Genomic DNA, 22,165 nt, shown 5'->3' with positions numbered 1-22,165 from the left:
GACTGGGGCTACAGGATCCCCTGCGAGCTCACTGATGTGGCAGTTAGCAGCAGATTTCAGTTCCTCGCCACACGGGTTCTTCTGTAAGGTTACTCACAGCATGGTAGCTGGTTTCCCCCAGAGTGAGCGATGAGAGGGAGAGATAGAGGGAGACAGACAGAGGAGAGCTGTAGAAGCCAGAGTGCCTTTTATGATCTAGCCTTAGAAGTTGTGCACCAACATTTCCCCTTTATTCTATTCATCAGAACCGAGTCACTAAGTCTAGCCCACACAAAAGAGGAAATATTAGGCTCTACTTCTTGAAGGGAGGAGTGTTAAAGAATTGTGGGCATATTTTTATTAAAAATTTTTTAAATTCTTTTTTTAAATTTCAGTTTGTGGAGGTATAATTGACATATAAAATTGTAAGATACTTAAAGTCTACAATGTTGTGATTTAATATATGCATACATTGTGAAAGGATTCCCCTCATCTAGTTAATTAACATATCCGTCACCTCGCATATTTATTTTATTTTTTTTCTTTTGGTGAAAACATTTAAGTTCTACTCTCTTAGCATATTCCAATTATACAATACAGTGTTAGCAACTATAGTCGCCATGTTTTACATAAATCCTCAGATCTTATTCATCTCATAGCTGAAAGTTTGTACCCTTTGACCAACATCTCCCCAATTCTCCCACCCCCGAGTCCCTTGTCATCACCATTCTACTCTGTTTCTACGAGCTCCACTTTTTAAATTTCCACATATAAGGATATCATACAGTGTTTGGCTCTCTCTGTCTGACTTATCTCACTTAGCATAATGTTCTCAACATGTCCACCCATGTTGTTACAAATAGTAGGATTTCCTTCATTGTCATCGCTGAAATAATATTCCACTGCATACATATACCACATCATCTTTACCCATTTACCTGTTGATGGACACTTATGTGGATATATTTTTTAAACCACCACAGTGATGGAAAATAAAAATGTAAGCAAGCATGATTTCTCAACCAAAAGGCAGGGGATTTGCTGCACGTTCTCCTTGTTGCAGGTATGCAACCTATTTCTTGGAAGGGGTACACAGACTCTAGTGATTTAGTGACCCTTTCTTAACAATAATAGACAAAGCTAAGATCTATTAATCTCACCTGCTTTCCTGGAAAGGAAAATTGTTGCAGACCCCACATGGGAATATTTCTCAAGTGTCTCCCATAACAGACCATTGTAAGGATTAATTGGGATAATGAATGTAGTGTCTGACCCCTAAAAATTGTTCACTAAATAGTAGCTGTTATTATCCTGTCATCAAGCCTAATTGACTCCACCTTTGAAATCTCAGGCATCTTCTCATTTAATGTATTATCCCCACTTGTCCTTGATTTCATCTGAACTATCAGACAGAATCTTTTCTTCCCTCCTGTTTTTCTTTAAATCTTAACCATAGATTATGTTTTATAGACACTCCATTCACTCATTGAGCCAATCTACTAAGAGCCTGACACTCCTGTGATGAGTCAGTGAAACTCTGAGCCAATTTGACTGAGGAGAAAACATGGAAAAGGAAGATTTTAAAATATTATCCAGCCATAGTGGAAAAATTTTAATTATACTGGCATGGTTTTATACAGAATGGAAAGAGGGCAATTGATATAAAAAATGAGCTTCCCTCTCAACTTGAAAAAGATGACTTTGTCTCTTTTGATGAAACACTGAGTCATTCTATCTCTGGCAATATTTTCATGGGTAATTGAGTCTGTAGTTCATAGTCTAGTTCTCAGCCTAGCAATGACATCTGCTTGAGTATTTTAGCAATTAAATTGATGCTTTACACAAAATTTCCTTCCAAGTAAGATTTTTTAAGGCCTACTTGGAACTCCTGGGTGATCTACTGTGTTCATATTGGGGGTACTATAGCTGTTCAGTGTGCGTGCATTTGGTTTATAAAACGTTGTGTAAATGCTGAGTGCCAAGGTTCATTGCTGCTGTATTTTTCTGTGTCCAGCATAGGCACAGGCACAGAATGTTTCTTTCCTCAGTGAGATGCAGTAATGGTAGGTCTTCAGGAAACCATCATTCCTTTAGATTCAATTCCTTCCCTCTGACCAGGTTACTGACAGCTTTTCAAAGGAATTAATGATTAACAGCTGCCAACCCAGGGTCTCCCAGACCCATTCTTAAGTAATTCACAGGTCTCCTTCCTAGAGTCACACCGTGGTTTCTGCTGTGCTGTGTTTCAACCTTTATCTTCCCTTGAATTTATGATCATCCACTTTGAAAATGCATGTTATCAAGAATTTCAGGGTATTCCTGTGTACCAAACAGAAGCAGTTAGCTCTGTGGTTAAGAACACAGTCTCTGGAGCCAGGATGTCAAATCATTATTATACTACTTTCTAGATACAATATCTTGGGCAATATAACTTTTTTGTCTCTTGATTTCTGCATCTTAAAAATAGAATGTCTCTTGTACCACAATGTTCATTGCAGCACTATTTACAATAGCCAGGACATGGAAGCAACCTAAATGTCCATCGACAGATGAATGGATAAAGAAGATGTGGCACATATATACAATGGAATATTACTCAGCCATAAAAAGAAAGGAAACTGAGTTATTTGTAGTGAGGTGGATGGACCTAGAGTCTGTCATACAGAGTGAAGTAAGTCAGAAAGAGAAAAACAAATACCGTATGCTAACACATATATATAGAATCTAAAAAAAAATGGTTCTAATGAACCTAGGGGCAGGACAGGAATAAAGATGCAGACATAGAGAATGGACCTGAGGTCACGGTGGGGGAGAAGAGTAAGCTGGGACGAAGTGAGAGAGTAGCATTGACATATACACACTACCAAATGTAAAATAGATAGCTAGTGGGAAGCAGCTGCATAGCACAGGGAAATCAGCTCAGTGCTTTGTGACCACCTAGAGGGGTGGGATAGGGAGGGTGGGAGGGAGATGCAAGAGGGAGGGGATATGGGGATATATGTATATATATAGCTGATTCACTTTGTTATACAGCAGAAACTAACACACCATTGTAAAGCAATTATACTCCAATAAAGATGTTAAAAAAAATAAATACATAGAAAAAAAATAGAATGTCTCTTGATTTCTTCATCTTAAAAATAGAATAGAATAGAAAGGCTTACTTTAAAAATGAAACAGTTAATACATGAGAAACACTTAAAACAGTTCCTGGCACTGTAAGTGCCAACTCTTATCATTACTATCCAAAGGATGTGGATCATGGTGACTGTTGACTCTGGTGAATACATTAGGAGAATTTTTATTAAGTGAAAACTTACAAATGAACAGTTTTACTGGGTATATCCAAATTAACTCTGGCAAACTAAACCATGGAAACAGCACTAGTCCAGAGAGAGATGTTAAATTTCTTCTGTCACAAAGAGGGCCCTGCTCTGATTTTAAATTACATACTAGGGAAATAAGATTTGAGGTACAGTGGGTGTATAGAAAACCAGAAAAGTAGCTCAGCATCGCTTGGGGGCAACAATCTGAGCCAGAATAACCAGTACTCTAGCATTGATTCTTCTTCAAATAGAGGATTCAACTGCCTCTAATTTGGAAGGACAGACTATTGGGCAGAATGTGTGTCAAGCCAGCCTGCAGCTGGTTGATTTCTCTGCTGGCCACTCCATGTGTTGCTGCCTTCTACGTGCACCATGGAATGGCCCTGTGACTATGGCAACAGGATTGCTTTCCCCCGCAATACCTACTCAGCATGACCCTTGCAGCTGATGCAGTGAGAAAAGACTGTTTGGGACAATTTCCCTTTAAAAAAGTGTGACTTCTTTATGTAATAAGCACTGAAGGATTAATGAAGTTCTCTTCAGCATATTATATAATATTCAGTACATTATACACCCTTATATTCCAGAAACATACAGCTGTAAACATACAGTATACAGCTCCAAATGTACCCAGCACAAGCTAATCTAGTTGGCCTATTAACTCACTCTCTCCCCAAAAGTATAACCACGTGGAAGCCATACCTAGATGCTGCATCTCATCTGCAGACATGAACTTATGGGACACTTCAAAACTTGCTTGCTAGTTTGAGTCTACCATATCCAACTCAGGAGATGTTCCAGTAGTTTGTGCCTATTTTAAGTCTAGTTCTATTGTGATCTCATCCATATTGCCCACTTCTTATTCCTCTATTATTTGTTTATTAAATAATAAAATTTAAGCATCACCAGTATATTAATTATACTAGTGGTCCCAACTTAGCTGTGCACCAGAACACATGGGAAGCTTTAAAAATTAGATTGCAAGGGAGCTTCCCTGGTGGCACAGTGGTTAAGAATCTTCCTGCTAATGCAGGGGACACGGGTTCGAGCCCTGGTCCGGGAAGATCCCACATGCCGCGGAGCAACTAAGCCCGTGCGCCACAACTACTGAGCCTGCGCTCCAGAGCCTGCGAGCCACAACTCCTAAAGCCCGGGCTCCTGGAGCCAGTGCTCTATAACAAGAGAAGCCACTGCAATGAGAAGCCCGCGCACCGCAACGAAGAGTAGTCCCCGCTCACCACAACTAGAGAAAGCCCGCGCGCAGCAACAAAGACCCAACGCAGCCAAAAATAAATAAATAAAATAAATAATAATAAAATTAAAAAAAAATTAGATTGCAAGATGCACTACAGATCTGTATCAATATTCAAGGCTCGGATTCAGCAAGTTTGTATGGTTAGCAAACATCCCAGGTGATTTCTATACAGCCATTCTATGAACTGAAGCTCTACTAACAACCATCTTAAGAAAAATGGAACACAAAGAAAAGGAAGAGTAACTTCAGTTTTCAAATATTTCATTGACTACCCAGAAAAAAGTATACTATCCTTTGCTCTCTTCATAGTCATAAGGTTATGGCTGATTCTTATGACTTTTCTACCAATCTAATGCTTTTGAATTCAAAGTTCTCCTCCTGGGAGACTGATGCTCACTTTTATTACCCCGTTATTATCATTCCTATTTTGCCAATTCAGATGCAGAAGCTGAATTCAAGGTCATGTCACTGGTGAATATGGAGATGGACTAGGAACCCAACCACTGGCTCTCCAGCCAGCCGGACCCAGAACTGGCTAACTCTGTCATTTGGACATGCAGATGTATCTAAGTGAGTCAACACACAAAACCTCCAGGCATGCAGTCAGAGCTCTAAGGTTACCTTTGTCAAACAAGGCATGACAGGTATAGCAGTTCTCTCTGGCCTCCATGTGTCAAGCACAAGAACACTATTTAGCAGTCATTCCCTGGGTCCAAATCAGCTGAAGTTCCAGTGAAATTCAGATTTGGCAGGTTTTGGTGGCGATTTTAGGAATATAGTAAAGATATCCTCAAAAGGAGAGTACAATACCTTTTTGTGGAGTATCTTCTTTTTTTTTTTTTTTTAAATTTTATTTATTTATTTATTTATTTATGGCTGTGTTGGGTCTTCGTTGCTGTGCGAGGGCTTTCTCTAGTTGCGGCAAGCGGGGGCCACTCCTCATCGCGGTGCGCGGGCCTCTCACTGTCGCGGCCTCTCTTGTTGCGGAGCACAGGCTCCAGACGCGCAGGCTCAGTAATTGTGGCTCACGGGCCTAGTCGCTCCGCGGCATGTGGGATCTTCCCAGACCAGGGCTCGAACCCGTGTCCCCTGCATTGGCAGGCAGATTCTCAACCACTGCGCCACCAGGGAAGCCCCTGTGGAGTATCTTCTTTAACTTTGGTAAGATTAGAAGTGCTGTTTACCTCTGTGCATCAACGGAACTCTGTGAAGTCATGGATTCCTCCTGGTTGAGGTCCAGAGCTAAGCACTACTGACTTTTAAACTATACAAAATCAATGTATGTAGCAGTACATCTCTAAGAATGGCTGTTAGTAATGCAAATTTCAGTTAACCTTGTTAGAGAATAACTGTGAGTCATGTAGGTTTTCAAACCTGTTTTTAATGATGGTGAAACAAGCTGATTGCACTTGGGCAAGGGGTACTTTATTTTATTTACTTCACATTGGAGCTCTTGATCCTGGCAAGTTTAAATGAACCTAAAAGGCTTCCTGAACCATGGTCAAGCCCATAGGGAGAAATTTTGTATATGTCTCTGTAAATGGGTAGATTCCTCTGTAAATATAGCATGTGATTGAAGCTCCCAGGGTGGAAACAGAAGAGGTAGCCAGAGAGGAGGCACCTGTGAATTTTGCGGGTGAGACTCAGATTAGTTCCAGCTACTAAGCTCCACTGTGAAGAGAAGCGGGCTTCTTTTTCAGATGCTAAGGCTGTTCTGGATTTCTAGGATAACTGGGTCCCAAACATAGGACATAAACGCCCCTCTCTTTAAGATAAAGGCCTTCTCTAATTCAAAGCCATGACTCATAAAGACATTCCCCAGGGTAAAGTCATTTCCTTAGGAAAGTGAAATGCTGAGCCATCTGGATGGGTTTGAGTTACCCACAGGTATAATTTGCTGCTTTGGAAGATTCCTCCATAGAGACCACATCTGGGGATTCCTTTATTCACATAAAAACAGAAAAGTACCTTTCTCTAGATAGGACCAGCCCGGACGCCTTCTCGGTATTTGCATATGGCTTTGAGGGCAGAACGGGCTAGTCTTTTTCCTCACTGCATCCGAGGTCGGTCGGCCGTGTCTTCACCTTCCCTGAGCGTCAGCTGATGGAGCCCTCACTCGTCCGAGGAGGAGGGGATGGGCTCCTTCTTGCAGCTGCGGTGCTTGGTTCGGTGTCGTTGGAGGTGGTTGGAGCGGGTGAAGGCCTGGCCGCAGTCCTCACACTGGTAGGGCCTCTCCCCGCTGTGCACCCGAATGTGCTGGGCCAGCTCCGAGGCAATGCGGAAAGCCCTGCCGCACTCGGCGCAGAGGAAGCCCTTCTTCCCGGAGTGGATCTGTTGGTGCCGCTTCAGGGTGGAGGAGCGCGCAAAGGCCTGGCCACACTGCGCGCAAGGAAAGGGCCTCTCGCCCGTGTGGATGCGCTGGTGGCGCGCGAGGCGCGAGGGCTGCGCGAAGGCCACGCCGCAGTCGGCGCACGTGAAGGGCCTCTGGCCCGTGTGCAGCGTCTGGTGCTCGATCAGGTTGGAGGATTTGGTGAAGCACTTGCCGCAGGTGGGGCAGGGGAAGGGCCGCTCGCCCGAGTGCACGCGTTGGTGCTCCATCATCCGACTGGCCACGGCGAACTCCCGGTCGCAGGTGGGGCAGCGGAAGGGCTTCTCGCCCAGGTGCGTGCGCTGGTGGCGCAGCAGCGACAGCGGCTTGTTGAAGGTCAGGCCGCACTCGGCACACGGGAAGGGCTTGTCGTTGCTGTGCATGTTGCGCTGGTGTTTGCGCAGGTCGGAGGAGCGCACGAAGGCCTTGCCGCAGTCCGGGCACGGGTAGGGTTTCTCGCCCGTGTGCGTGCGGATGTGCTTGCGGTGGTCCGAGGACCAGGTGTAGGCTTTGTCGCAGAAGGGGCACCGGTAGGGCCGTTCGCCCGAGTGCACGCGTTGGTGCTGCTGGAGAGTGCCCCGGTGGGAGTACACCTTCCCGCACAGCTCGCACGCGTAAGGCTTGGCGCCCGGCGGCTTCTGGAAGGCCCGCCCGCCCCGCCGGCGCTTGTGGGGACACGCCTCCCTCTGCCTGCCCTCCCCGGCGCCCGCCGGGTTCTGGTCCTTAAAGCCCTTCCGCGCTTTGGCCAGTGCCTCCGCTGCCAGGTTGGCCGGGGTGGCCGACGCCTGGGCTGGTATATGTGTCTCCTGCGTGGAGGGGGCCCAACTGCCCGCCGCCTTGGGGACACACGCTGGAGAGGAGCTGTCTGGGGACTCGTCTACCCCTTTCTGTGCACAGAAATACCTTCCAGAACCAGGGAAGTTGGATGGGACACCTAGAGCAGCGCCCAGGTTTGCCCTCCAGTCTCCATCATTGCCAGCAGGTAATGGGTCCCTAGGAGGTTGCATCTGACCGAACCCCTTGTGTGAGAGGCTCCTGGGGAGGGCACTGGGAGTTGTGCTTGCTCTGGGGGAGTCCTGAGTCAGGGTGATCTTTGACTCATCTCTTTCCCAGCTGGCCTTCTTCCTAGGCATTGCCATGGGTTTCTTCCCCACAACTCCTGCACTAAAGGAGTCAGAGAATTTCTCTTCCTTTTTGCGGAACGGATGCTGCCGTGGCAAGTCAGTTTTGTCCTGAGTCCCTTGGGAGCTGAGCCTTGAATGGGCCTGCTGACCAGTGTCACCAGTGCCCCCTTTGTCTCCTGCCTGTCCATGGTCCTCATCCTCCCTCTCCAAGTTCATGCTCAGCATCCGGGGGTCAGAGCTGCAGAGAGGAGACGCCTCACCCTGTCCATCCTGGGGGTCCACCTGTGCCATATGTGCAGGCCCTTCTAGCCCTGCTTCTCCGACACAGACCTTTACTTGGCTCAGGATACCTGCAAAAAGGAAAATCACAAAGAATGGACTTAATCACCTTCACGGCCACGGGGACTGAGTTCTCACTACAGATCTGTGTCCAGCTGGTAGCCGTGCCAGCCACATTGCTGCCCCTCACAGGCGAAGGAGGAGCTGGGCCCTGCTGAGAACTCCACAGTCACCCTTAATCCTTTGGAGGTCCCACTTGCCCGAAGCCCCAGGAGACAATGCTGTCAGGATGGCAAGCGTGGGGCATTTGTTGAGTGCCAGCTGTGCCCTGCCCAGGGGCTCAAACACCAACTGCTAGCGCGGTGGGTTCTCTGTGAGCCTGGGGAAGAGAGAGGGCAGGAAGCAAGGTCTGGTCCTCCTCGGACCTCTTAAACTGCCGTCCTGGTCGGGAAGCTGAAAACCAGGCCGGCTCTTGCCATTTCTGCCAGGAGTGCAAGCCTGCCATCTCTTGATGGTGGCAGCTGGGACTGCCTCCCAGACACTGGACTGCATGGGCCACCTCTTCCAAAGACAAGGACCAGCTCCTGGAAGAATGGGGGTGAGTCAGGATGACACCAGCATGTTCCCAGGAAGAAACCCAGCTGCCTCTCACTGCTTAAGGGGAGCTTCTCAGGCCTTTGCAGTGAAGAACCCCCTGCTGCTGGGCGGGGTAAACACATGCACCCAGGGAGAAAGGGATGCCCACCAACAGCTTGAACTATCTCTGAAGTATTGCTTCATCTTAAGTGTTCATGAGAATGTAGATTCTATGTCATGTCTGTTTTAACATGAAAATAGTGTTTTAAGTTACCTTCAGTTTAAATGTTTAACTTTTCCCCAGGTGTGCTGTATTTATCCAATGGCCTCATGTATTCCTGGCATACCCCCATATGCTCCCACGGGTGTACATACCCCAACTTGAAAAGTATGGACTAAGGGTTTTTACAGCAAGGCATGAGACAAGGGAGGCTTTGAGTTGCATTTTCTGATTGATTTTATTTTAGCTCAAAGGTACAAAGAAAGCCTGCTGGGGTTGGTCAATAAGGATTGTTTGTGTGAGTTTTACAGGAGTTGCTGGAGTGAGAGACAGGCTACTGAGGGTCTCTGTGGCGGCCGGGGGGTGGGGAGTGGGACAGGATGGGGTGTAGGTGGGGGGAGGAGCAATTTCTGACCCGAGGGCTGAGTTTGCTTTGCTCTGGAGGGAACCTTCTGAGAAGCCCAGAGAGCAGTATTACTAGCAGTTCCATTTTCTGGACAAATGTTATGAGCCAGGCAATGCGCTGAGCATTTTACAAGCATGACTTCCTTTAACCCTCCCAGCAACCTTTAAGATAGATGCTATTACTATTATAGTATCCTTTCCATTTTACAGACCAGAAAACTGAGGTTTCAAGAGATTACTCACCTGCCCAAGGTCACACAGCTCAAAGACAGCAGCCGTGGGGTTTCTGACTTCAAGGAGCTGCCCTAGCTCCCCGATGTGGCCTCCACACTGAGGCCCTGCCCCGGGGCTGGGCCCTGCCCAAGAGCAGCCGCAGCATCCTGGGGGGGGAGAGCCGCTGCTTTCGGAGGCATCAAAGCCTCTTGTGTTTTCTGGGCCAAGACACCTTGGCTACGGGGCCTCACGGCTGGGCTCCTCCCTGCCCCTGTTGACCCAAATTGCCCTGCACAGGAGGGAGAGGCCAGGCCATTGCCTGAGGTGGTTAGGCGTATGAGTCAGTGAGTGTTTACTTTCCGAAAGCCGCTGCGCTCCATCGCCCACCGTCCACCGCCTCTCAGAGGGATACAGGAGCGGTCTCGCGCTTGGTGTGGCTCCAGCGTGCTCCTCTTCAGGGCAGGAGGCGCTCCATCATCCCTCAGCAAGACGGATTCATTCATTCGACAGATGTTGACCAACAGTCAAAACCGTATGCCTGTGTGTCGACAAACATCTCTGAGTCTGGTTCTCTCCATGTGCAGGATGGAGATACTGCCCCTACTGTATAGTGTGTGGGACGCTCTTGCACACGTGGCTGGCGCTCAGTGACTGCGGCATTGTTACTCGTGCTGCTAGCTCCTCTGCACCGCAGCGGGACGCCTGGGAGGTGTCTAGGTGGATGATCTTCGCAGTTTGGTGGTCAGGGTTCACACAGTAAGGTCATGTCCTGTTACATTAGCCCCTGTCTCACCAAACTGCCCTTCCCCCAGCTCCCGCCTGATCACAATAAGCCCAGTTACTCTGTGTGTGGGGTGGAGGGAGGGGAGGAGCAGTGATGGGGAGGAATCCTCACTCTCTCCTTGGATACAGAAGCCGTAGATAAATGGAGGACACAGTGCAGTAACGACTGGAGTTCAGCATCTCGTGTCCCTTTGTACCCGAAGCCCGGGGATCACTCCCTCCCTCTGACCCTTCTGTTCTATCCCCTTAACACGTCAGAATGTAGCTGGCGTACCTCTTGGCAGGAAATCAAGTTTGACATATTTTCAGCATAGTGGTTCTTAGAGAGTGGCTGTGTGTGTGTGTGTGTGTGTGTGTGTGTGTGTGTGTGTGTGTGTGTGTGTGTGTGTGGAGAGGGGACACAGCACTAACCAGCTTACTATGGCTTACTGAGGCCAAGGTGCCTGCTCAGGGACTGTGTGTGGTCTGCCAGCAGGATGGCAAGGGGACGCTGGATTTGATTGAAGCAGGTTCCAGGGCTTCTTTCTTTCTCTGGGACAACACGCCGTGCATGCTCACAGAGAGCTGTTCACAGACCACTTATCTCACCCGCTCCCCACCCCGCCTTCTACACAACATGTGTCGCATCCCTTTCCTCTGGGCCAGAGGGGAGCCTCCTCAGGGTGGCACACAGCCCTCTGCTAGCTCACAGCTGACGGGGATTGCCTTTCCAGATGGGAAATCCCTCTGTCTGCAGCCACATCCCCAGTGAATATGTCCCGCCGTCTTCCTCCCGTAGCTGCCAAAGGTGCTCTCTTGACCACCAAGAAGACCGAGAGGAAGGCAAGGGCTCAGGCTGGGGTTTTCTGGCCAAGTCGACACAAATATTCCCGGTCTGGAAGAGGAACGCTGACACCCTGGTGCGGGCAGAGCACAGCCCTTTCCTGGACCTTCCTCCGTGCTTGCCAGCCAGGGGCAGCCCCAACTCACCCGCCTCACCCGTGGACGTGGATGCTTTGCAGAAGCCTGGCCACAGGGCTTGTTCCAGCTCCCAGCCCCTGCCCCTCTTTCCTTCCATAGACGGTACCCCGTCCACCCCAGGGCAGCCACCTCCCGCCTTCTCCCCTGCCCGCCACCTTCAGGCCTTGCTCTTCACTTCTGGCTCCGACACAGATAGTCACTTACCTGGGAAATGCAGACAGCCACGTGGGCGCCCCCCGCCGGCTTCTCTGTCATATGTAGCTTCTCAGCTACTGGAACTAGAGTTGGGTACAAAGCAGCAGAGATGGTGTCTCTGTCCCTCACGCTTTTGTGTCCAGTCCAGCAGCTGTGGAGAGAGCTTCCGGAGGTGGGGCCAGTGTAATACACTCAACCTTCCTGCCTGCTTCCCAGAGGGCAGCCTGGGAAGTCTACTGGGGCTGCCCTGTCTCACTGCCTGAACTATTCTGCTGCACCCGCCTCCCCTCCTGCCAAGGCCAGCCTCCCTCGCTCCCTTCCTCCCTCTCTCCCTTCCTCCCGCCCTCAGGAAGGTTACTCAGTCCTCCTGCAGGTGGCCCTCTCCCTGCTACTCACTCTCATCCCTTCTTCCAGCAGAGCAGGCACCCAGTCCTTCCGTCCTGCCCCAACATGTCCGTAAGCCTCTGGTCACATTGTGAGCTTCCTGGGGAAGCATGCTTTCCCTTCCTGGGAAGCAGGACAGGGTATTAGGCCTGTACCCCTACCTCCCCATGCTAGTACCCACCTTTTGTAGCACTGTGGTTTGAGCAGGGGTGTTCCCAGAATGTTTTGCAGTCATCATCGGCTCAAAGATGCCCATGACTATTTAGCTGGGGGTGGAGTACAGGGAGATAATTTTCTCTCCTGACTCATATACAAACCAAGCCTCTCTCTCCATCTTTCAGCATGGCTTCCCATGCAGGTTCATTTTGAAGAGAAAATTTTTAAAGAATTTTTATTGGAGCATAGTTGATTTACAATGTTGTGTTGGTTTCTGCTGCACAGCAAAGTGAATCATATACATATACATATATCCACGCTTTTTTTAGATTCTTTTCCCATATAGGCCATTACGGAGTATTGAGTAGAGTTCCCTGTGCTATACAGTAGGTCCTTATTAGTTAACTATTTTATTTATAGTAGTGTGATATGTCAATCCCAATCTCCCAATTTTATCCCTACCCCCCTCAACCCCTGGTAACCATAAGTTTGTTTTCTGCATCTGTGACTCTACTTGTGTTTTCTTTCAGCATTGCTTCCCATGCAGGTTCATTTTGAAGAGAAAATTGGCCCAGGATCAAGTCTCGGTATGTCTAGAATTGGCATCCACTCGAGTATAAGGTGCTTTTATTAGGGTGAATGCTCAGGACATTAAAATAGGGGATGGGAGTATGGTACCTGTGATGTCCCTTGGTGGCCAAAAATATACTGGTTGACAGTAGGGTTCTGGGACTGGGTTTAAATCTTAACTCACGACTTGTGTGATCTTGGACAAGTTATTTAACCTCTCTGTGCCTTAGCTTCTTATCTATGAAATGGGAATCATGGCAGTATCCCGATCATGGGGGTCTTGGGAAGGTTAAATAAGATCATGCACGTAAAGAGCTTAGCACAGTGTCTGGAACATAGTAAGTGCCCAGAAAAGTTAGCTGCCCTCCTTGTTATTATGGATGTTCTTGTTTCTAGAGAAGATATGGCTCATGGGGCTCCTTTCATATCCCCACAGCCTTGTTAGGGCTGCAACTCTGACAGCAATAGTGACACCTGACACATTTTTCTGAACAGTAAACTTCAGAATGTGATTGAGAGAAGTAGGTCTCTCTGCCCCTTGGCGTTTTGTAGGTGTGGCTTCAGAGGAAGGAGTCAGGTAGCAGAGAGATGCCTCTAGGTCTTTGAGTCTGCAAGTCTAGAACAGGGTTCAAAACCTGATGTCCCTGAAATAAAGTGCAGAATGCTACAGATATGTGGATATGCACTGTCTAGGCAAGAGGATCCTTAGCTATTACGCATTTCTCAAAGGGGCTGTGATCCAAAAAAGGATGAGAACCACTGGTGTTGTGCAGGGGGAGCGATAGGATAGGGAGAGTTGGTACTTAAAATATCTCCCATAGCAACGTATCAGATGGTGTTTGCCACCAACCCACACCCCAACACTGCTGTTCAAAATTTCCCAAGTGGCCGTGTCATACAGGATGGCCTTCAGATACCTTTGGCAAGAAAGTGACTAAATTCCTCTAAGGGGCCAGAGGAGGTGAAAGCTGCAGCTGGGGTGGAAGTGTATGGGTCCCTCCCCTCTCCCAGCCTCGCGGCACCGGTGCCCATGCGCTGAGCTCTTCCTTGTGCCAACACTACACTGACACCACATGCAGTGTCTCCCTTAATCCTCACTGCGTTCCAGTGGAGTGGCTGCTGTCAACGTTACTCCCGTCCACAGACTGAGGATGCAGAGACACAGACGGCTTAGTGCCTTTTCTAGGCTCACAGCACATGGTCACTACCGAGTGGAGTTGTGGTTCCAAGGTATCAGGGTCTGCACTTTAACCACCAAGCACAAACTGCCCAAACACTGTCACCTCGGAGCCTGTGTGTTTGGCCTGGCTCTGCCCTCCCTTCCTCCTGGAAACCCTCAGTCCTTCCAACCGAGGCTGTGTGACGTGTGTGTGTGTGTGTGTGTGTGTGTGTGGTCCCTGCAGTCCCTCCCCCAGAAGACCTTCTTTTCCCTCAGCACAGCTGCCCAAGGAAACGATGGGTCCCATAAATGCCAACTTATTATTGTCCAGCCAACACAGCTTGTCTCTCGTCGTGCTTTATTTCTAGAAACCCTAAGGATCAACTGTATAACAAAAGCCCACACACCATGGAACTTCCGTGTTAACTTGCCTACTTTGTCTCCCCCTTGGTTTTCAAGACACCCTACCATGACCACCTCGCTGGTGTGGGCCAGGCGACCTCAGCGAGTGAGAAATGGGATAAGGAGCAGCCTGGGTACTCAACGACAGCAAGACGTAACAGGAGCCCCTTATCCTGAGTCACCTACCCTGAGAGATCCCCTGAGCCTTCTCTGACATCCTGTGTAGTCAGACCTCCCTGACTACACATGCACAGAAAGGCTCCTTGGAGGTCAAAAATGGAGGGGGCGCCACCTCATAGTAAGTGATGTCAACTACCCATAGTCCTCTCTGCTAGAATCCATCTTGGCTAAGAGATGTGCACGCACACAGGGGAGTACTCACGACAGCAAGATGTAACAGGAGCCCCTTATCCCGAGTCACCTACCCTGAGAGATCCCCTGAGCCCTCTCTGACATCCCATGTTGAAGTGTCATGCACCTTTTCTGTGTATGGAACTTCTGCACCCTAAGGAGCCGCAAGCAGGGGGCTGAGCAGGCCTCAGAACTGAATCCTGGGTCTTGCTCAGGCCTCTGGTCAACCTGCTCAGACCCAAGGGGACAGGGACCTTTTTCACTTCGACAGCAGAAGCACATTCACTATTTAATCTCCCCAGCAGTCACTCTGGGGACCACCGGGCATGAGAGTTGAAGGGAAGGCCACATCTTTTTCCTTTTTTTAAGAGCTCTTGGAATCTATATCATTCGGTCCAATCCCTTCGGTATGGAAACAAGGGAGGCATTGTTTTTGTTTGTTATTATTTGCAAGTCTACCTTCACAATCTGGCATTTTCCTTGAGCTGTTCTGACTGGCAATGGTGAAAACTGGGGTCCCCTTGCCTGTCTGGGAAGGGGAGAAAAGAGAGATTGAGAGAGGCTTGCAGGGCACTGGGGAGAGAGAAGGGCACCTGGCCCCTGCCAGGCACGGTGCCAGAGCCCAGTGGTGCCTATGAACCGCACCGACTGGACCGGCAGGGCTGAGTGACACGGGTGGAGAACAGGCCAGACTGGCCCTCCGTCCTGGAGGACGCGTGGACACCTCGCTGAGTTCATGAACCGTGGCTAAGCCTGGACATTGGGTCCGATTATGATTCTGAGAGGACCTGAGAAACTTCCCGGTTCCATTGCTGAGGCTCCAGGATCCCCTCCCCTGCAGGTTTGCCCCATGCTCTGCCGCCAGCTGTCATCACAGTGATCTAGTTGAGCTGCTTTCAAACAGTGGGAACCATTGCTGAGAAACCAGTCATCTAGTCTGCTTTCTTGCCCCAGGCCTGTGTCATCCTTGAGGAAGATTAATGGAGCCACTTAAGTGGCCCATATGTGGGAGAGACTTTACATATTTGTTGTTTTTCTCTCAGGCATCAAAATGTGTTGAGTAAGAGAATGCACGTGGTGAGCAGAATTGTGGGTGGAATAGGAACTTGGTACATGATCTCGGGTTTAGACAGACCTGGCTTTGAATCCCAGGTGTATTTGTTTGACGACCTTGACCAATTTCCTTAACTTCTCTGAGCCTTAGGCTGTCTGTCTGTAGAATGGGAATAAGAATTCATTACAACCTTCATTACAGGGTTGTTGTGAAAATACCCTGAAACAATATTTGTAAAGCTTTAGCCCAGTGTCAGCCATGTAGTGGTTTTTCAATAAATTATTATTTTTATCCTAGAGCTGGTGGGAGCTTGCTGATGTCTTTACCCCATCCCTGTCCTTCCAGAATGCTTGTCCTTAATTACTCTGCCACCTGAAGGGCACCATCTTTCTGGCTCCTACTCTGGTCTCCTTGCCCCAAAGCATTCCCACTCAGAGGCCAGCCAAGCAGACTTTTTCAAGGCCAATGATGTTCTCACAGCAGTGATGTCAGGGCTTTTCATTGTGTGTTGCACTCGACACACATGGCAGTCAATGCCATGGCTGGGAGGTTCGTGCTCTAGACAAGATGACAGAACGTGGCAGTGACTCCAAATGTCAGTACTTCCTAGAACTTTCTGCAGGATGGCACCAAGTAGAAGTGAGGCAGGAGATAGACGGGCCCCAGGCTGAACAGTTTCTCCCCTGTGGACAGAAACTCCATAATAGCAGAAACTCCATAAAAGCAGGATGATGGAGGAGGCTGGGCCCTGCCCAGATAAGAGATAAAAGACCACATATTCCTCATTCTCGAAGTCAAGGAGACCTCCCCGACTGCACATGTGCAGAAAGGCTCCTTGGAGGTCAAAAATGGAGGGGGCGCCACTTCATAGTAAGCGATGTCAACTACCCACAGTCCTTTTTGCTAGAATCCATCTTGGCTAAGAGATGCGCATGCGCACAGGGGAGGATCCTGAGAAAGACCAAATACGGACTCAGAACCAGGCAAAGCAAGATGACTGGTTAAAGGAAACCCAGAAGAAATGCCCCATAAAAGTGATTCAAACTACCACGAGGGCGCAACTCTCTCTCTGAGTCCGCCCGTGTGTCTATCCACACGTACTGTACTCTTTTTTCTCCTAATAAACACTTTACTTACTTCACTATGTTCCATCTCTATGTGGAAATTCATTTCTACATAGCTGACAGACCAGGGCCTTGTTACTGGCCACTGGTCCCTGGTGGTCTGGTATCTAGGATTCAGTGCTCTCACGGCTGCTGCCCGACCTCAGTCTCTGGCTGGGAGCCGAAATCCTGCTTCAAGACAGTGCCGGCTGAGGCCACCCGAGATCAGAAGACCTTCGCTTGACTGATAGCACCACCTGGGCCAGGGGAAGCCTGCACAGTGTAAGGACCGAGAATGCAGGCTCTGGAGTCAGGCTACTTGGGTTAGTTAATCCTGTTTCTACCACTTGCTGCACGACTGTGGGCAAGTTACTTAAGCTTTCTGTGCCTCAGTTTCTTGATCTGTACATTATGGTTAATAATAGTGTCTACCTTGCAGAGTTCTTACGGGGTTTAAGGGAGATGATGCTGTACTTGGTATCATTCTTGCTCTGCATAAAAAAAAACAGGGATCTGTTTAAATATGATGATGGTAGGACCACACTTCCAGAGATTCTTGGGGTCACGGCAGACCCTAGAATCTGCACTTTGACAAGCCCCTGCATGACTCTGAGGCATGCTGCAGGGAGCAAGAAGGAGGAGAAATTGGCTCTGCCTTGGCTTCGGAGAAGTCTTTCCAAAAGAGATGCTTTTTGACATGGGCCCTGAAAGATGAACTTGAGTTTACCAAGCACAGACGGGGAGGGACAGGGCCACACTACCATCAGGAATTTCACATCACATTCCTCGGCCTTGCTCTGCCCTTCTCTGTACAGGGACGGGCCTCTCAGCTCTCTGGCTCCCCCTCTGGCTCACTTGAACATTGCCACCGGGATTCTGACTTCTGCCTGCAGCAGCCGAGCTGCCGCCACGGGGCCCTCCTGGGCCACGCCACCTACAGCGCTGGCCAGGGGTAAAAGGGGCCTTTTCTTTCCAAGGCCCCCACTGAACACACACGCGTTTCCTCGCAGGTGTCTAGCTCAACTGCCTGAACACAGAGGTAATTCACAGGAGATGAAAGGCGTTTGAGGTTTCCAGGAAAACACACCTCCCTTTCCCTTTGTCAGCTGCTGCACTGAACATAACTGGAGAGGACCTGTCTTCAGAAAGGTCTGGCGGAGGGTGTGAAGCCAAGATTCTTGAAAGAAATTTCGTTTAGGGCTCCTGGGATGCGATATTACTCTGTACGTGCGGATTCTCGGGGCCAGGGTGAGCTGAGGACTGGCCCTGCCCCCTAGCCCAGCAGTGCGCATGTCTGTGCTTTGGAAAGACTGTGAAATCCTCGGACAAGTCTAGTTGGAGGGTGTGGGTGGAGGATGGATGTAAAAACACAAACAAAATTGAAAGTGGTTATGAACACATACAGGAATGCTTTGCAGTTTTATGCTGTACGTTTGAAAACAACAATGAGATAAGTTATGTCCTCGTACATAAAATGAATAAAAATAAAATTTAAATTAAAATCTTGCATTCAGAATAAAAAGTATCCACAATCTGCTAGTGGCTGTGCCTCACCGGGTGAAAGTGCCTTAGCTGAATCCAGTCCTCAGCCTCACAGAAACAGACACGTGATTTTGACGGGGTGATGGGGCTGCTGAGGTGATGACTCCAGGCAGGGCTGCTCTGGAAACGAGAACTCTCAGTGTCCCGGTTCAGCTTTTCAGCCAGGTTTCTTCATCAGGGAGGAACCAGAGAGGCGGAAGAGAATGAGAGATGGCAGACGCTCTCTGCACAGAGATTTGAAGTCATTCTTTACCAGGACAAATGGGGTAGGTGAGTATTCCAGGCAGAAGAACAGTAAATGCCAAGGCCATGAGTTCAGATTCTGCCCAGCTTGTTTGAGGGGCAACAAAGGAACCAGTGTAGCTAAGGGAAGGGACAGCAGGAAAGGAGGTCAGAGAAGCAGCGAGGGGCCGGCTGTGTAAGGCCTTATAGTTTATGTAAGGAATTGGTTTTGTTTGGAGTAAAATGGGAACTCTTCAGAGGGCTTTGGGTAGATAGGAGGTATCAATTCATTAATTTGACAAATATTTAGTACCCACCATGTTCCAATTACTGTTTTAGACTTTAGGGTTTTATCAGCGAACAAAGCAGACACGAATTCCAGCCACAAGAAACTTGTAACGCTGAAGGTCTATGTTATAAAAGAAGAAAGGTCTCAAGTAATGACCTCAATTTCCCCTTTAAGAAACTAAAAAAAGAAGATCAAAGTAAAACCAAAGTTGGTAGAATACAGGAAATGATAAAGATCAGAACAGAAATAAATAAAATGGAAAAGAAATATAATACCGGGAAAAAACCCAGTGAAACCTAAAGCTGGTTCTTTGAGGAGATCAATAAAATTGATAATCCTCTAGTCAGACTGATCAGGTAAAAAAAAAAAAGAGAGAAAATACCAATTAGTAATATCAGGAATGGGACATCTCTACAGATGCTACAGATATTACAAGGATAAAAAGGGGATATTATGGACAATGTTATCCCAATAGATTTGACAAGTTAGAACAGAAAAATCCCTTGAAAGAAACACACTACTAAAGCTTACTCAAGAACAAATAGGTAATGATGATAACCCTGTATCTATTAAAGTAATTGAATTTGTAATTAAAAACAAGCACACAAACAAAAACTCCAGGTCCTGAGGCCAGGTCTTTCTACCTCCTCCTCACTTGGTCCCCAGATGCAGGAAGCTGATGGCAGCAGCAATGGCAGACTCAGGAAGATCAGTTAGGAGGCTTTTCAGTCATCTGGATGAGAGGTGATGGTGGTTTGGACCAGAATGGCCACAAATGGTGAGAAATGGTCAACTTCTGGGTATATTTTGAAGTTAGAGCTAACATGATTTCGTTACAGACTGGATGTGGAAGTGAAAGACACAGAAGAGTCAGGGACAACCCTAGGATTTTTGGTCCAAGCAACTGGAAGGATGGAGTTGCCCTTAACTGAGTTAAGGAAGACTGTGGGAAATAGAGTTTCAGGGAGAAGATCAAGGAGTTTAGGCTTGGACAATGTTTCCAAGTGGAAACACTGAAGAGAAAATTGAATATTGGCGGTGGATTGGGTATAAGCATCTGGATTTCAAGATGGAGGACTTGGTAGAATGTAAAATTTAAGAGTTATCAATGCATGAGTTGCATTTAAAGCCACGTCATTTTAATGAGTCACCAAGGGAGTGTACAAAGGGAAGAGAAGAGGAGCCTTAGACAGATTCAATGTTAATAAGTGTGGGAGATGAGAGGGAAACGAAGATATCTTCGGCAAAAGAGATGAAAAGAAGAGAACAAAAAGATTTGAAGGGAAATCAGAAGGATGTGATATTCTGGAGATCAAGGGAAGAAATGATGCCAGGAGAAGGAAGTGATCCATTATATCAAATGGTGCTGAGAGCTCATGCTAAAATGACCACTAAGAAATGACCATTTGACTTAGACACATGGGCATCAAAAGCTGATTGGAGTAGATTTAGGAGAGGAGAGGAATTGTCAGTGAGTATAGATAGCTCCTTCAAGGAGTTTTCCTGTAAGAGGGAGCTGGGACATGGGAAGAGAATGTCTGTATGCTGAAGGAAATGACCCAGTAGAGAAAGGGAAGCAGAAGGCAGGAGCAGGAGGAATTGCTGGGGAGATGTCCTTGCAAAAGTGAGAGACGATGGGATCCAGGACACAAGCAGATGTTGGCCTCCACACAGCTCATCCACAGGAACAGGAGAAAAGCTAAAGGACATGGACACAGATGCAGGTGTGTGGGGAGATGTGGAGAGGGAGCACTCGAGGAAGTGTTCTTTCTAGGGCTGCTTTTTCTCCCTGCAATAGGCAGCAGGTCATTGGCTGAGATGGAGGGTGGGAGAGGAGGTGTGGGAGGCCTGAAGAGAGACAGGTAGGAGATATTCAACTAGGAGAGTAGGAGAGTGAATGGGTCCGTGATTGCCAGGCAGCATTTAAGGCCCATTTGAGGTTAGCAGTCATAAACTAATGTTAGACCATTCGGGAAGGTTCTGTACTTTCCTCCAGCGATGGTCAGCTGTGTGGGCACCAGAATGGAGTAGGCTCAGAAGTGGAGTTAACCAGGGTTAGAGTTTTGCCAGACCAATAGAGTGAAGCAAAGGAAGGGTGTTGAAGATGAAGAAGTATGGAAAAAAAGAAGATATGATTAAAGTGATAAACCATGGAATTTAAGCCTAGGAAATTAGGGAGAGAGAACATGAGCGGCGCAGAACAAGTTAAAAGGCAGAAGATCCAGCAGTCCCACTATGATGAAGGATTGTTGGTGATAGCATTTCAGGAGCAGTGAGCTACGAAGTCGGGAGGCACTGGTCAGAGAGGAACATGCACCGAAACTGAGAATATGGAGGGGGTGCAGTTTTTATCAGTGTCAGGCATGTGACTTAGGCCATTTAGAGTATCTGTGATAGGGTGGAGGATGAGACCATTGGAGGAGAGGAGATCAGGGAACTGAGAAGCCAGGTACATGGGGTGTAGTCCCAAGAATGATGACATGATGGTGTTGGTGAGAGTGACAGTGAGCCACATGCTAAGATCCACATAAAGAATGAAGGAAAGTGATCTGGGGTTTGTGGGAGACTGTACCAAGGAGGGGTGGTGGGTGCTGCAGGCTGATGATTTGATCTTCAAAGCCCAGAAGTTCTTAAAAGAATGGCTTGACACAGCAAGAAGGAATGAAGAAGACACCTGCCCCACCAAATGGTAGGAGGGATGTAGAAGAGAAAGATAAGTCACCCCTTGAGCAGGCTGCAGGGAATTGCTCCAGAAGAGAGCCTGTGCTCAATGAGAGCAAAAAGGCAAAGAGAAGACAGTGAAGATACAGGATAATGTTTCTATTGGTGACATCCCACCATGCTTAGAACCTCTCAGACCAAGTCTCATGCTACCTGCTCACTCCCTTCCTGCACTCCAGCCACAGTGTCTTTAGCATGTTTCTTAGACATACCAAGTTCTTTGCAACCCCAGGGCCTTTGCATATGCTTGAAATCACACCTCTGCCCCCACCCCAATCCTTTAGATCTCATGTTGAGTATTATTTCCTCTCAGAAACCTTGCTGAACATCCTCCTTAAAACAGGGTGCTGTGCTGGTGCCACAGAAGTGATCTACACACACATTTTCTGCTGTCAAGTAGTCCAGTCTTGTGAAGCAGATGAGGAAGTGAGCAGGTGATTTGGAGTTTGGTAAGAGCCATGATGGGGCAAACCCAGAGGGGGCACACAAGAGAAATCCTTAACTTGGCCACGGTAGTGGTGGGGGGATT

The 22,165-nt window shown here is 48.1% G+C and overlaps 1 protein-coding gene across 1 annotated transcript; it reads right to left on the bottom strand.

The window, feature by feature from the left end:
* Positions 1–6,672: 6,672 nt before the first annotated feature.
* ZNF648 (zinc finger protein 648) lies at positions 6,673–8,383 on the bottom strand. The gene has a single exon (XM_061185647.1). The coding sequence runs from the start codon at positions 8,341–8,343 to the stop codon at positions 6,673–6,675; it is 1,671 nt and encodes a 556-aa protein (XP_061041630.1). The 5' UTR covers positions 8,344–8,383.
* Between the last annotated feature and the right edge of the window lie 13,782 nt (positions 8,384–22,165).

Source organism: Eubalaena glacialis, chromosome 3 (genome assembly GCF_028564815.1).
Source record: "Eubalaena glacialis isolate mEubGla1 chromosome 3, mEubGla1.1.hap2.+ XY, whole genome shotgun sequence".
Lineage (NCBI taxonomy): Eukaryota > Metazoa > Chordata > Mammalia > Artiodactyla > Balaenidae > Eubalaena > Eubalaena glacialis.
This window is presented reverse-complemented; position numbering and strand designations above follow the sequence as displayed.

Coding starts and splice junctions, on each gene's coding strand:
- ZNF648 (XM_061185647.1), bottom strand. CDS start 8,343: ATGGCACAGGTGGACCCCCAGGATGGACAGGGTGAGGCGTCTCCTCTC.